The 17,125-nt window shown below is 43.6% G+C and overlaps 1 protein-coding gene across 1 annotated transcript in view; it reads left to right on the plus strand.

Annotated features, from left to right (window-relative positions):
* Positions 1-1,914: 1,914 nt before the first annotated feature.
* Positions 1,915-17,125, plus strand: part of LOC119416582 (laminin subunit alpha-5) — a gene marked incomplete in the record, with an annotated part of 26,452 nt that continues 11,241 nt past the window's right edge. The window contains 4 exon segments of the mRNA XM_037683772.1: positions 1,915-2,030; positions 2,236-2,418; positions 7,598-7,742; positions 7,868-8,008. Coding sequence (XP_037539700.1) covers positions 1,915-2,030; positions 2,236-2,418; positions 7,598-7,742; positions 7,868-8,008 — 585 coding nt within the window.

The following is a 17,125-nucleotide window of genomic DNA, read 5'->3' on the forward strand; positions in this document are numbered from 1 at the left end:
TCGACCTCTTCGCTCACTAATCTGGGCGTGATAATGGACCCTTCCCTGAAATTTAACAATCATGTAAACATGATTGTTAAATCATGTTTCTTCCAACTGAGGTGGCTGTCTAAACTGAAGCCCATATTGTCCCAAAATAACCTGGAGACAGTAATACATGCATAATTACATCTAGGCTTGATTACTGCAATTCGCTCCTGTTTGGTATCAGTCAGACCTCCATAGCACGACTACAACTGGTCCAGAATGCAGCAGCCCGATTTTTAACCAGTACAGGCAAAAGAGAGCACATTACACCAGTTTTGGCCTCCCTGCACTGGTTACCGGTTCACTTTCGAATCCAGTTCAAAATACTCATGTATGTCTACAAATCGCTGAACAGTTTCGCCCCCCACCTTATCTCTCTGATCTGCTACAACCGTATGTCCCACCATATTCCCTGAGGTCAGCGGACCAGTTGCTCCTCACAGTTCCAGGAACTCGTCTTAAGCGCAGAGGTGACAGGGCCTTCTCTGTAGCAGGACCAAGACTTTGGAACGAGTTACCTCTGCTTGTCAGACAGGCCCCCTCCCTCTCGGTTTTCAAGTCCTGTTTAAAAACTCACTACTATTCAGTAGCTTTCAACACCAGATGATCTGTGTTTTGATCCTGTATGCTCCACACTGGTTTGTCGTCATTATCTGCATCGTTTTTATGTCTATATTCTGATTTACCTCATTTTGTATTTTACTTTGTGTGTTACCTGTTGTTCTGTCTGTACAGCACTTTGGTTGGCCTTGTCACTGTTTTAAGTGCTCTATAAATAAAATGGTATGGTAACATTGACTGCACTGATATTTGGGAGAATGGAATCTCTAGGTTTGTTCACCACAGAGTCACTGAAGGGCTACGAGCCATCTCTCTTGTACACCCCCACCCCTGCCTCCAGATTAAAATCAGTCAGTCGTGATCATGCCAACACGCGACCTTCCCTGTAGTTGTCCTGTGGACAGATTGTCCCATCTGAGTTTAGGATTTCTACAGCACCTCCAGAGTTACCATGTGCTGCTTCTCAGATTAATGCTTCCTTTCTCGGTCTGTCAGTCCAGGTGGACAATCATAATAATAATTAATTTAATTTGTAACGCACTTTTCATTAACAAAAATCTCAAAGTGCTACAGAGTGCAACTAAAATCAAAGATAAAATCAACTAAAATCTGTAAAATCGATCATCTCATGGTAGATTTACAGATGGACCGTTCTCTTTCCATTTTCAGATAAAGAACTGAACAGCAGCTCTGTGAAGCTTGTAGATTGTTTTATAACCTTACTCTGCTTTAAACTTCTCAACAACCATGTCCTTGACCTGTCTGCTGTGTTCCTTGGGCTTCGTGATGCTGTTGGATCAAAAATGGTCTGGAACTAACCTCTGAGGCTCACACAACAGCTGGTTTTATACAAAGATTAAATCTCACACAGGTGGACTCTGTTTACTTTTGAAGGCAATCGGTTGCTTTTGAATTTAGTTCAGGGATCAAAGTAAAGGGGGTGAATACTAATGCATGCCACACTTTTCTGATTTTTATTTGTAAAAAAAAACCTCTTATTTCTTCTCACAGTTAAGCTCTGCTTTGTTTTAGTCCGTCAAAATCTCAGTGAAATCCTCTGATTTGTGGTTGAACAAGACAAAATGTGGGATAGTTCAGGAGGTGAAAACTTTTTCATGGAACTGTGAGTTTTATAGGCAGGCAGCACAGTGGAGAAGTGGTTGAAGCTGTCACCTTTCAGCAAGAAAGTCACAGGATCACCTCCTGCCAGAGGTCTTTCTGGGTGCATTTCATCCGGTTACTCCAGTTTCCTCCCACAGACCAAAACCATGCATGTTACACTGATTGGAAACTCTAAATTGTCCCTAGTTGAGAGAGAGAGAGAGTATGAATGATTATCTCTATCTGACTGTGGTGGACTGGACACCTGTCATGGTTGTCCCCTGCCTCAAGACTGTTGGAGATAGACACCAGCTCTCCATGACCCAGAGACGAGAAAGCGGGTAAAGCCTATTCATGGATGGATGTTGGGTTTTGTACAACTAGATTAAGTTGTTGTATATAAAAGCTTTGTGTCATATTTGATTGTCTACATACTAACATTTTTTTCTGACACTCTAAGCAACAGTTGCTTTTATGATTCTTGTAACCAGTGTTTTCTTTCTTCCTTTCTGTGATCCTGTGTGTAGTGTGTAACTGTGGTTCAAGGTTATGTGAGCCCATTACTGGGGATTGTATCTGTCCTCCGAGGACGCTGCTCCCTGAGTGCACTCAGTGTGAGCCTCAGACATTCGGCTGCCACCCAGTAGTGGGCTGTGAGGTCTGCAACTGCTCCTGGACTGGAGTGATCTCCTCTGATGTCAGCTGTGACACGTTCAATGGACAGTGCAGGTACTTCAACACAAAGGAAGCAACCATAAAACAAATTGTCAGCTGTAGTTACCATGAGAAAACCACTCTTATTCACGTTTATTTTTTTCCAATTTCAAATGGGTTAGTTTCATTATGAATTTTGGTTTAGCTAAATGTATACGTAAAAGTTAAGTTTATAGATGGATGCATGACTGAATGAATGGACAGATGGCTGGATGGATGGAAGGATGAATATGTTGTGTTTCTGACCACAGAGGACAGTCATTAACTGGACAGTAATTGACCAATGAAACACAAGTTAAAGGAAGTTTAGTTGAAACCAAACTGCTAGCACTAATGTGACAGTGGAGGGACGTTCATGGAATAACAATTTTCTGAGTTAGTGCGGTCCACTTTAGGGGGGTCTGAAACCATTATATCAGGTTCATACATGTTTAAATATGAAAAATCTAGTTTAACTTATCACATAACTAATAATATAGAATTTAGACATTCCACCCCCCCCCCCCCCCCCCCCCCTACCACCACCACCACCCCCCCACAAACACACACACACACACACACCCGGCCACTTCCAGCCTGTTGTTTTTACGTTTTTGGAGTTGATTGTTGGTTATGTACTGTAACCCCAAATTCTATGATTATAGACGTAGCCCATTAAGGCTGTCGCTAGTGGAATTGTTCCCGCGCGCACAGTGCAGCAGTGAAAACTTTTGTCCTTGCTCACCTGCTGTGTGGGCCCCAACCCTGGTCAGTATAAATTGCCCATGAAACTGGGGTTTGGCTCCCAAAATAGTGTTCTTTTCTTCAGCCATTCAGGAGCCAGTGAGGCCCAGATCTTAAAGGGCTATGTCTATACTCATAGAATCTGGGGTTACAGTATGTAACTAATGTCCTACAGGTCCTTTTCAAAAAATTATCATATTGTGATAAAGGTCATTATTTTCCATAATGTAATGATAAAAATGAAACCTTCATATATTTCAGATTCATTGCACACCAACTGAAATATTTCAGGTCTTTAATTGTTTTAATACTGATGATTATGGCATACAGCTCATGAAAACCCAAAATGCCTGTCCCAAAAAATTAGCATATTTCATCCCACCAATGAAAGACAAGCGTTTTTAATACAAAAAACGCCAACCTTCAAATAATCATGTTCAGTTATGCACTCAATACTTGGTCGGGAATCCTTTTGCATGAATGACAGCTTCAATGCGGCGTGGCATGGAGGCAATCAGCCTGTGGCACTGCTGAGGTGTTATGGAGGCCCAGGATGCTTCGATAGCGGCCTTAAGCTCATCCAGAGTGTTGGGTCTTGCGTCTCTCAACTTTCTCTTCACAATATCCCACAGGTTCTCTATGGGGTTCAGGTCAGGAGAGTTGGCAGGCCAATTGAGCACAGTAATACCATGGTCAGTAAACCATTTACCAGTGGTTTTGGCACTGTGAGCAGGTGCCAGGTTGTGCTGAAAAATGAAATATTCATCTCTATAAAGATTTTCAGCAGATGGAAGCATGAAGTGCTCCAAAATCTCCTGATAGCTAGCTGCATTGACCCTGCCCTTGATAAAACACAGTGGACCAACACCAGCAGATGACATGGCACCCCAGACCATCACTGACTGTGGGTGCTTCACACTGGACTTCTGGCATTTTGACATTTCCTTCTCTCCAGTCTTCCTCCAGACTCTGGCACCTTGATTTCCGAAAGACATGCAAAATTTGCTTTCATCTGAAAAAAGTACTTTGGACCACTGAGCAACAGTCCAGTGCTGCTTCTCTGTAGCCCAGGTCAGGCGCTTCTGCCGCTGTTTCTGGTACAAAAGTGTCTTGACCTGGGGAATGCGGCACCTGTAGCCCATTTCCTGCACACGCCTGTGCACGGTGGCTCTGGATGTTTCTACTCCAGACTCAGTCCACTGCTTCCGCAGGTCCCCCAAGGTCTGAAATCGGCCCTTCTCCACAATCCTCCTCAGGGTCCGGTCACCTCTTCTCGTTGTGCAGCATTTTCTGCCACACTTTTCCCTTCCCACAGACTTCCCACTGAGGTGCCTTGATGCAGCACTCTGGGAACAGCCTATTCGTTCAGCAATTTCATTCTGTGTCTTACCCTCTTGCTTGAGGGTGTCAATGATGGCCTTCTGGACAGCAGTCAGGTCGGCAGTCTTACCCATGATTGCGGTTTTGAGTAATGAACAAGGCTGGGAGTTTTTAAAAGCCTCAGGAATCTTTTGCAGGTGTTTAGAGTTACGTCGTTGATTCAGATGGTTAGGTTAATAGCTTGTTTAGAGAACCTTTTCATGATATGCTCATTTTTTGGGACAGGCATTTTGGGTTTTCATGAGCTGTATGCCATAATCATCAGTATTAAAACAATTAAAGACCTGAAATATTTCAGTTGGTGTGCAATGAATCTGAAATATATGAAAGTTTCATTTTTATCATTGCATTATGGAAAATAATGACCTTTATCACAATATGCAAATTTTTTGAGAAGGACCTGTATTTCGTATAGGCTTTGCCCTTTAAGGCTGTCACTAGTGGGTTAAAGGCAAAGCAGGATGAGTCTATGCCTCACTGAGTCTGTCTGGAACCACAATCACACAGATATCTGCTTATATATGGGTCATTCCTACTATTCAGTGTCATTTGACCATGGTAACTTAAAAAAAAAAAGTTTTTTTTTTTTTTTTCTTTCTTGATTTTATTATTTAATCTGATGAAGGGCTTGGTAGACTATAAGGAAATGGTGTTGGTTAAGCTCAGGATATCATGCTGTTCTAGTTTGTATCAATTTCTTTGCACAAGACAAGGATAAAATGTCCACCCTGTTACAGGACATGCTCATCTGGAATTAGTTAGTGTTTTGAAAGTTTAATTATTTACGGTTTACACTTTCCAAAAGCTGACCCATCCCTAACTTTGCCTTTTAAATGCATTTTTAAATACAGTATTCATAAACTAACATTATCTTGAGAAGAAGCTTGCGCTTATGAAGTAACAATTTAATTTCAACCCATCCCTTTAAGAACAAAACATCATTTCAATTAAGCTTTGCTCCAATTTTTTTGATTGATTTATTCAATTTATTCACTGTCAGTATTCACAAAACAAAGCAAAATCCATGTTGTTTTGATAAAAAAAAAACACAGGTAACAGACAAAGGAGAAACAGTGGGGACAGGATGTAACAGGGTGGACATCATACCAAAGAACAGCATAACATTTAATTAAAATAAGGCAGTTCTCAAAAACATCTCAATAGGAGAAATATGTTCACATTAAACCTCACCATCCAATGTCGTGCACCCCCAAAATAAAAATCGCAAATAATTTTAATTTCTAATTTCAGAGAGTTATCAAACCCAGTGACGGAAATGTTTTTCCAAAAAATTCCACACATTATTTTCCAACTGGACAGACCTTTTGTTTAGGTATTGTGGCTCTCTCATTAGGCACGCAATCTGGTCATCTCTGTACCAGCAAATGTCCTCTCGTGGACTTGGGCCCAGGAAGATGCAGCTGCGGCCATGGAGAGTCTTTGAAGCTGTCGCTGATGTCGGTGCTCCTGCCATCGGCCAGGTGCTCAGGGAGGGTGGGGGGATCCAAAAGAGGTTGAACCACATGCCTTCGGACCTGCTCCAGGGCATCTGAGAATTATTGCAGCTGATCCAGCACCAACTGGAAGTGGGAGCTGAACAATCTGTCCAGACTGATGGGTCCCTCCAGCATTTTTCTTTTTATCTCCTCTGGAATGGATGAAGAGAGGCGAAGCCACATTTGGCGCTGCAGCACCGTCGTCCATGTCATGACGTGGGCAGCACAGATGGCCTGAGCTGTGCATACATTTAAAATGGTGTCTACAGTGTTGCAAAGCGCGTCCTGCTCTTCTGGCGGGAGGTTCAGCTCTTTAGTACCTTTGGAAATGCTAAACGCTAGCATAGCCATGTTGTTGGTCGCTACAGCTGCCTGAGACGCACACAGATGTATTCTGTCAGTGAGTTTGGCAGTGAGTTGGTCACCGGAGGATGGAGGGACAGGACGAGACGTCGCCTGACATGCCGAGCCTCTCTAACCCTGAAAACAGCCATCTGGCTGGGTTCCAGAGGAGGAACAGGTGGAAAACCTTTATCAGTGGGCCCCTCTACCTTCGTGATGGGCGTGTAGGTGGAGACCGGTGCTTTCAGCTTCAGCGGGTCGATGGCTGCTCCCAACAGATATGCTGACACCGAAGCCAGACTGGGTCTCTGTGGCTGGAGTGTGGGCGGTAAACTTTCCTGTCAAGTCATCTGGAGTTATGGGAGCTGACGGCTCTGGCACAGTCAGGTCCTTGGTGTTCGCCACCTTCTGAATAATGTCAGGCAGAGCATAGATGAGCACGCCAATCGTCGGGAGTGAGGTAGTTGCTGACATTGGGATGCCCGAGAAACCACCTGTCGGCGGCAGCTCCATCTCCAGCCCTGTTGTCTGGGAGGGGAGCACAAAGCTGCTGACTGTCTCCTTGTCGGAGGCAGAAATGTCCGAATCTTGCCTTGCGTCGGGAAAATTGAGGACCTTGTCCAGCGGGTAGCTCTTTAGAAGCTGGGAAGATTCCTCGCCTGAAAAAAAGATGGCCACCTGGCATTGTTTGTCTTTGAGCAGGAGAAGCTTGTAGGAGGGGCAGGAAGCTTGTGGTGCCAGAGCTTGATCTGCGTGTTCTGCTCCGAGGCAGCCCTCGCAGATGGCATGGCATGCGGGTCGGAGCTGAGGATGTATCCCGGCCTACAGACTGAGCAAAGGCGAATCACTCCGGTGGTCATCATCTTCTGCTCTTTAAGGTTTTTTTAGGCTGCTTGTTGACTGAAAATAAAGGAGAGCTGAACCCCGGTCTCAGGGATTTACACTGACCGGGGGTGGGGCCCACACAGAAGGCGGGCGTGGACTAAAGTTTTCCCTGCTGCGCTGCGCGCGGGGATAAACCCACTAGCGACAGACTTAAAGGGCGAAGCCTATACAAAATAAAATAACATTTTACTTGGAAGGATCAGACTCTCTCTTTCCCCTCTGTAATTTAAATCATGACCATTCAGGGAGTTTACAGTCTGATGGACAGGGTAAAATATTATTATTGATCGGCCTGCTGTGATTTTATTCTTACACATTATTTGATCAGGCTTTTTGCTGAATCATTAACAGATAACTATTTTTCCCAGATGTAAGAACAACGTTGTTGGTCGCCAATGTGACCACTGTGCCCCTGGTTTCTACGGTTACCCTAACTGTAGGCCATGTGACTGTAATGAGGCGGGAACAGAGGAGGGAGTGTGTGATTCTTACACAGGACGGTGTCTCTGCAAGGTTAATGAAGTACACACACATGCACGCACGCACACACACACCTATATACATACACACACACACCGATGTGAACACCTCCACCTGTTTGTATGCCTCACCTCACTGTGTGTCCTCTCCACCTGCAGGATAACGTCCAGGGTTCTCGATGTGATCAGTGCAGAATCGGTACGTTTCACTTGGATCCAACCAACCCAAAAGGGTGCACCAGCTGCTTTTGTTTTGGGGCCACAGATCGCTGTCACAGCTCCAACAAAAGACGTTCAGAGGTACACCTGTTGGTTTACATTAGTTGTTTCTTTTATCTTCTGCTGACAAAAGTGAACGATGAAGTGACAGTGAACTATGTTTTGCCTCTGTCTGTCTGTCTGTTGGTCGGTCGGTCCCAAAATAACTCAAGAACCAATTAAATTATTTTATTTATAAAGCTCCAAGTCACAACAGAAGTCGTCTGAGGGCACTGAACAGAAACATTCATATATAAAAATAATAATTAAACATTATTTATCTGAGGAGCAGACTGATTTGAATTTAACTCTATCACAGAACTCTCATCTTGAACGATCATGAAGGCGACAAGGAAAAACTCCCTCACGAGTAAGAAACCTTTAGTAGAACCAGGCTCAGGACAAGCGGACATCTGCTTCGACCGACTGATCATATTTTATTCAGTCATTGGATGTACACCTATGTAGTATGTCAACGGACAGCTTTGCTGTACCTTCACTACTAATTAATTATTTACAACGAGTTCTTTCTTTTTCGAGTTAAATTAATGCCATGTGACCGAGATAACTGTGAGGATTGTTTAATCAGTGACAGGAGACGTTATTTTTCTTTGACCCATCAGAATAAATACGGTCATTTATTTAACAGAATCAAAATTTAACATCAAAACATTGTACACTTGATTCGCTGATCTGGTTCTGATTAACAAAACTTGGCACGCTTTACTAATAAGACAACAGGACATTTCTGAAGGCATCTAGATTGATTTACTAGTGGAAAGATTTACAAGAGGAGTTATTTAGAGGAAGATGGATGAAGGAAAGACGTAGGTATTTGTTGACCAGAATTAGCACGCTTCTTTCAACACTAGCTCAAACCTCCGGTACACTTAGCGCGCGACGACTCGTTACATTCGCAGAAGATGAATCAGCTCCGGTACCGGGTCCATTTCAACGCTACCTTTCCAGCGTCTCCGGTTAAAGCGGCTGGTCATTGTCAGAAGTCGTGTGGTTTACTCCGGTAAACAAAACTAGCTCCCTTCGAGGTTGTAGGCGTTACGCCTGGGTGAGTTCACAGCAAGGCGCTGTGATTCCATCAGAGATCCCACTCAGAAGTGGAATACTTCCAGAAGACTCCATGGAAGACCCAAGAAGACTCCGGTCAAAGACTGAAGAGTCGAGAAGACTTCAGAAGGCTTGAGAAGACAGACTAGTTCCAGGAAGTGTTGACTTTTTAAAGAGTCCCCACTTCCGGTCACTTGGTACTTCCTGATTGGTTGAAACAACCAACAGGGGGTGGTTCTAGTGATGTCAGAGGGTTATTAAAAGTCAAGAGAGGGTTCAGGAGTGTTTAAGAACGTTTAGTACAGACAGAGAAATGTTTTGAAGAAGTGAGAGGAATGCAGATGCCAGTGGCAGTTATTTACTGTCTGCTAGGATTAAAAACAATACAGTTCATTCTAATAACTCATTCTCTGACTGTCTCTGACTTTTGACCGACATCACTACTCCTCATTCAGACAGAAGATCAAAATGCATAATTACTTTGTAAATAGACATTTAACTTGATTTCTAAGTCTACTGAGGTTTAAAAATCATTAATACTGTTTCACAATTGATTTAAGTGAGTGGTTTACTTTCAGCATTAGAAATGATATGAACTAACACACTTTTGATTATCAAGATATTGTAAAATAGTAATGATAATATAAAAAGAAGAGTGTTCTTTCACTTGATTACTTCAGGATACAATTAAACAGTCTCTGGATGAGCTAATTTGAATTTCTGGATTCAAATCAATGAAATAACAGTTCCTGTCCCATGAAGGTCTTCAGAGGCAGGTTTTGGTCGGAGGCCTAGTTCACTACACCTACAACTTACTAACTTTGAAATAATCTTGAGTCAAGATTAAGGTGACCAAATTTCTGACATTAAATCTGGGGCCATTTCTAGTTCCGAGACCAAAAAGAATAAAATGCTCTCAAAATGATATGAAGAAACGGGGACATATATGATTTTATTTATTTTTACATATTTATTCATGTTTAAAAAATTAATTCAAACATAGCAACATGAATGTGCCTGTCCACACACATTTCCTAAGAAAAATAAAACAAATCTCGCTCTCATAGAGTCACCTGTGAGGATCCCTTGGTGTCAGTCTTTGGAGCCCTACTCTTTGTAGTATAAAATATGTTAATTGATTAATTAATGGATAGTTGCTCCTAATGACCGGGTTAGCAAAGAGTTTGGCGATTAATGTTGAGGAAGCACCTTGACTGTCAGAAGATCAGTGGATTGGCTCATCATGTGGTCAGCATCTTTGCGCCATGCCTTTGTCTCCTTCAGACTTGAGTACTGAACTGCACTTGTTAATGGTGTAGTGAACTTAACCTGATGTCAAGACTAAGCCTAAGGTCAAAACCCTTGACCTTAAGAACCTTGTGGGACAGGAACTGTCATTTCATTGATTTGAATCCAGAAATACAGGTTCACCCATCCTGAGACTCTCTTTCTTGAAAATCAAGTGGAAGAACACTCTCTTTTTATTATCATTACTATTTTACAAATGTTGATAATCAATGTGTCTTAGTTCAAACCATTTTAGATGTTGCAGTGAACTAATCAATTTTATTAACTGTGGAACAGTGTAATGATTTTTAATGCTTATGCAAAGTTAGAATTCATGTTAAAGCTGTTACAGAGTAATTATGCATTTTCTGATTTCTGTCTTTGAATGAGCAAGTGTGCGTTTTTGCAAGGTCAGGAGTCGAAGCAGACATGTGTTGGAACAACTGCCTTGTTTTTACATCCTCTCAGACGTCAACAGGGGGGTTTTGGCACCTGTTTCTAAAACTCGCCAAAACAAAACACTCTCTGTCTGTGAGAACAGTTTAATCTGTTCAATAACATTCTTGCTGTCTTCTGACTTTTAGTAACCCTCTTACATCACAAAACACACCCCTGTCTGGTTGTTTTGGACCAATCCGGGACGATCAAATGAACCGGGAAAAGAGCTCTTAAAAATGCCGGTACTTCCTAGTTCTCTCAGTGTGGAGTTGAGTTGAGTTGAGTTCAGTTCTGCGCGGAGAAGTTCAGTTCGGTGAAGCTTCTGAGCAGTTCGGTTCTACGCTGAGAAGTTGTTTGGGAGAACAGAAGTCCAGCATGATAAGGCTCCTCCGAGTTGGATTATTGCTATTGCTGATGTGAGCTGGTGTCGGACGGAATCTCGTCACTACTTCGGACGAGTTCAGCCATCCTATGGAGATGCTGGACAGGTAGCGTTAACTGGACCTCCATATCTGCTGATTAATCTTCAGAAAGGTAATGAGTCAAGTTTCCTACCGAAGCGTAACGAGGAAGGCTGGGTTCTGATGGAGAGTGTCGGTTCTGGTGAACACTTCCCCTCACATACCATCTTTTACTCCCTTTAAACTCCCATCTTTCCATCTTTAAATTCTTCTCTAAAGTAGAAATCCTTCCAGACATTTAGAAATGTCTGTGTAAAGTGCTCATCCACCACCGTGTGGATAATTGATCATAACTGTACAGTTTTCATAAATGTCTGTGGTGAAGCAACGGAAAATCATGGCCGTATGGTTTTCCTGATTGATTATGTTGTTATTTTCATATTTTGCCAAATTAATGTAAATGTTTGATGTTAAACTTTGATTCTGTAAATAAATGACCGCATTCATTTTGATGGGTCAAAGATAAATGACGTCTCACGTTTGCATTTCATTAAATTCAATGCACGTTTTATTCAGTCCAGAAAAATGAGGAATCCGTTTTAATTGATGAATATATCTCTGCATCTGTTCATCTACATATTGGTGGCCCGTCACGTGCTCATAAATGGACTGTGTATTCGTGTAAAGATTGATTTTACGTGTTGGCATGAAGAAAAATAACAGTTGTCAGCTGTGTTGAACGCAGCGTGCAGGAGCTGCGCGCTTGGAGCAAAGACGCTGCATGTTCCGCTGGGATGTTTGGAGCTGATATTGTGGGTCATATGTCTTTTAAAGCTGAAATTGTATGCCTGTTATGTGTAATTAGAGCTGGCTTTGAGCTGTGGTAACGCTTTATTCTGTTTAAACTGTGTTCCAGACGCTGTTCTGGTCCGGTTCGGTTCTGGTACCGGCTCGGTTCTGAAAAAGTTCGAACGAGTTGTTTAAATAGCTAGAAAGACGTTTTTGAGACCGGAGCGGGACTCCGTGCAGCTGGGAGCTTATCGTTACATCTTTTTAACAGAAAAAAGTGCATTTTGACAGTTTAAAAGACAGAAAAGTTGACGGACTTGTTCAGATAAATCTAACATGCTAGTTGGGTAAACGCTTCGTGATTGGTTGGATTGGCTGCTGTGAAGCGCTCTGATTTGCTGTGAAAGTGAATGACGTGCCTACGTCATTTCCTCTCACCCCCGTGCTGCTTTGTGATTGGCGGATTCAGTCACGTGACCCGGAAATGAAAACTCGTTTTCATAGGGAATAAAATCTGCTTTTTAAAGCTGAAAAGCGCTTAAAAGCTGTATTCTGATACGCTGTTTAAGTTCTTCGAGGTCTAATTGCTAAAATTTTGCCACGTTTGAGTAAAAAATCCGTTCAGAAATGTTGGTTTTAACCAAGTCTAGCCGATGCTAGTTTTAAAGCTAACAGCTAACGACCGGATGCCACAGGAAGTCATAGCGACCCCTACTGGATAACACTAACAGTGTCTGAGTTAAAATAAATTAAGGTTGTGCTGCCATCTTCTGGAGAGACTTGAGATCACAGGTTTTCACTTCGCTTTTTAGGTATTTTGAGTGAAATTAAACGTTTTTATTCCTGAAAGGCATTTTTGAGTTAATAAACGTTCCTCATAGCTGAATAATCACTGTTATCTTGCGTTTAAAAAGCAATTAAGGTATTTATACCAACAAATCTTTTATTCACTGGTAATTCCTCATTGAGAAGGTACAAAATAAAAGGTAGAAACTTTTTAACAAAAAAGGTACAGTTCAGATATTCACAGAGTTGATAGAGTTTGCTCATTTGCTAAGAGATAATGCACGTTTAATTGTTAAATCACTAAATAAGAGTAAATATATCAGTAGAGAGAAACTTTTCTGATTTTATTTTACCACCTAAACAACCACATCTCCTATTTAAATTTTTAATAGCGGATGATGGCGAACGAAGAGGTAAACACTGACCCCTTGCAATCCAGAGATGCCGTCCAGACGGCTTTACATATTTTAACAAATTCAATTGTTGGTAATCAACTAGGGCAATTAGAAGACCTTGATGACAATCAAAGAGATGAAGAACTGCAGAGGTTGGCAAAAGCAGCTAAAGTGTCAGAGGACACAAAATCAAGCCGTGAACGGTTGGCAAAAATTTCCCTGCTTTTCAAAGCGGAATTTGACCATCAGGTTGCACAAAATGTCATGCTATTCAGAGGATATGAATCTGAAAAGGAGAGGTGTGACGGATTGATGAGTGCGTCTGCATTGGAGAAAAAACAATTTCAGGTTGAGAGGGACCTCTCGAAGACTGAGCTGTCAGTAAAGGCTCGATCATATGAGGAGAAGATTAGGGATAGAGAACGTGTGTACCAAACCGTGTGTTCAGACAACGATGTGCTACAACAACAGTTGCAGATCGCATTAGAGGAGCTGGAGGATTACAAAGAGGAGAAGGAGGTATTGCTCCAATATTGTCGGAGTTTGCAAGGAGAATGTCGGACAGCGCAGGAGCGCCTGACAGCTTGTGAAGAGAATCTAGCTACAGCTACAAACAAGATTTCTGATATGGGGCGAGCTGGTCTGAGACTCAGAGACGAACAAGGTCAGGGCCCGGGTCAGCCACAACCACCCCAGACAGATGCTGTTGCACCTCCGACTATGAGTCCCGTTTGGTCACCCCCACCCCCATCTCGGGCGGTTGGGACAGAGCTGCACCGATATGCACCTCCTCCTCTTAACACCATGCCGTCACCCCCACCCCCATCTCGGGTGGTAGGGACAGACCTGCACCGATATGCACCTCTTCCTCCTAACACCATGCCGTCACCCCCACCCCCATCTCGGGTGGTGGGGATAGACCTGCACCGATATGCACCTCCTCCTCCTAACACCATGCTGTCACCCCCACCCCCATCTTGGGTGGTAGGGGCAGACCTTCAGCAATCTGCACCACCAACCACACAAGAGAGACCGTTGATACTGTCTCCTTCAATGGATGATTTGCAAAAAATCTCAAAATATGTACAACGCTTTGTACCTGGACCGATGGGGTCATCTGGAACAAAAGCGTACCTCAAAGATCTTGAATTCCGATTGAGATCTTATCCTAATGCTACGGTTGAGGATAAGATCAGTCTGATACGGCTCACGTCGGACAGAGAGGTGTTCACCTTCATCGAGCGTCTACCTGATGCAACGAGAAGGGATTACAACCTTCTGTGTGAAGCTTTGATCAGAGAGTACGACTCCTGCACGGGACCTGCTGGTTTCCCAGCTGCAGACAAGGTCACGCAGGGTAAAACTGAACATCCATAAGTTTATTACAAAAGAATCTTCCAAGCTTATTTTGGTAACAGAAATGAAACCGGAATGGAAGAAGATGAAGGTTTTAAGTTTGTTTTCAGCAAAAATCTCCACACTGATTTTAGACAATCAGTACAAATGATGGCAAATTTCAGAGAAAAATCCATCAGTGAGATTAAGCAGTGTGCTGTGAATGTGTTTGAAGCATGTTCTCATGCTAAGACGCCCATAGAAGTGTTTCCTAGTGTAAAGGTTAAACCCCTCCCTCTTGAACTAGAAGGACGACGCGCCTCGCCACCTCTTCCTAAGAAAGTTGAGAGAAAACAGTCTGTTCAAACTAACAAACCGCGTTCTGAGGGTGCACGCTGGGACAAAAAAGCTCCTCCTTCGGAGGACGAACGTGATTATCGAAAAAGGGGTGAGCGTAGGACGCAACGATATGGGAAACCATATCATCAGGGGCAGTACATAAAGGAACCCCCAAAAGACGTACCTGACCGTCCCCCACCTCGGACGAAACGAACCGAGGCGAAAAAATCACAAAAGTTCCAGAAACAAGGCCCTACACCTCTGAGCTCGGAAGAGACAGAGAAAATACGCAGGTTGTTAGAAACTTTGAAACACACTGACATGGGAACCCAACCAGGAGCACTTTGCAGTAATGTAATCCCTGTTACATCTGAGGGCGCGAATGACAACATTACAGTTGTCGGTGGAACACACCAAGACGTTGATGTTGTTGACTCAAACAACCCCTCATCGGAAGAAGGGGGGGTAAACAAACACACAAACGATGACGAGTCATCGCAAGCTAAACACTCAGAAACAGCTTCTGCTGTGCTGACGGTTCAGACAAACCAAGATTACACAGATAAGGCTGAACGCGTGAAGAAGCGTCAGAAAAAACCCAAAAGGTTTCTGTGTAACTTTATCAGAAGGGGGGTCGCCAAAAAGGCGTACCTGTCGGTAACGCTCGAAGGTGTCCTCACACACGAAGCACTTCTGGACGGTGGGGCAGACATAACAATTATGTCAGCTAAACTGTTCGAGGAGCTGAGGACGGCCGCTGCCAGTGTTAACAGGGTAATACCTATCTCTGAATGTGCTATAGACATGCAGGGTCTCTCAGAGGTGAGAACAACCCTGACAGCTATAGCAATGATTCACATGCAGATTGGCAAAATGACACTGTACCACCCGGTACACGTGTCTCGTGTTGACTCATTCCTATTTTTGGTTGGCCAGGATTTTATAAATCGCTTCGACGCGATTATAGATTATGGTGATCAAACAATGTGGACGACAGTGAGCAAACCACTGCCAATAGATACGCCTCCGGAGTGTGACACAGACTGCCCAACAGCAGGTACCGCGGAAGGCGCACAGGACTCCTCAGCCGAGGACACGAGCCCGGTGAGTACTCCTCTGACATCATGTGAAACCAAAGAGACCCACTCAGTGGTCCAAACTCTGACCCAAGAAGACAGTCTCCTCTGTGAGCTGGAGCAGTCAGAGTCCGCCAAACACTACCTACCACTGGTAGTTAAGGGTGTAGAGATCCAAGGGTCCCACACCAACGATGCTGTTCTGTCTCTGTGGACAGATAAATCAGCAATTAACCGAGCTTTCTATGAAACCTTGGTTCACAAACACGTTGGTCTAGAACTAATTAAGAAAGCTTTTCGCTTTCCATTAGTTCCCAATAGTTCACAGGTAATGACCGCAGAAGGAGTCATTAACCTAAAACTGAACTGGAACCAACGAGAACTGGTTCACCCGTTTCTCGTTATCCAAAACTTACCACATGCATCCTACATAGGCTCTGACATTTTGGTAAGGTTAGGTGTCCACGTGGACACCATCAACAAGGTGCTGTGGTCCCTAAAACCAGCCACAAAGGATCCTCCTGTGCTAGACACAGCGAGCCTTAAGGCTGGGCAGACCATTCCAGAGGCCTGCCAAGTTGCTAGCAACCAAACCACCACAGTACCACCTCAGGTGATTAACCTAATGGTGCGAATCCACATCATAGCTGGACAAGCTATTAGCCATAAACAGGCATATTTTCAACCCTCTCCTGCATTTTTCAACTTGGGACTGTCCGTGGAAGCCACGAACCAGGTGAGTCTTGACTCCAGGACCACATCTATTGCTGTGTGTAACACAGGCATGGATGAGGTGCTGATCCCGAAAAACACTATGCTAGGATGGTTGATTTCTTCTGACTTTCATGATTTTGAACTAGGCATTCCATTTCTGGGAGGACTCCCAGACAACCTGGTACCAAGTCAAGAGACTGGGCCAGTATGGTTCACGAAACTAACACAGGCCATAGCCCTTTTCTCAACCGATGACGTCGACCAAGGACCTCAAACCTATGGCGTCTTACCCATAGACAGGCCCGACGACTCAGAAAGGGATTCGTTGGAGCTCCCCAAGGAGCAAGAACCCTTATCAGTCTCATCACTGATTGATCAGGTGGTCGCCCAAGCCGACGCTCTGACATCTGATGAAGAAAGAGACAAACTTCGCCAAGTTCTTTTAAAATATGAAAAGTCATTTGCAACTGATTCAACAGATTGTGGGTTGACCTCACTCCACGCAGTGAGAATCCCAACCCCACCCAACGCACC

The sequence above is a fragment of the Nematolebias whitei genome, chromosome 11 (assembly GCF_014905685.2).
Source record: "Nematolebias whitei isolate Nwh7 chromosome 11, NemWhi1, whole genome shotgun sequence".
Classification (NCBI taxonomy): domain Eukaryota; kingdom Metazoa; phylum Chordata; class Actinopteri; order Cyprinodontiformes; family Rivulidae; genus Nematolebias; species Nematolebias whitei.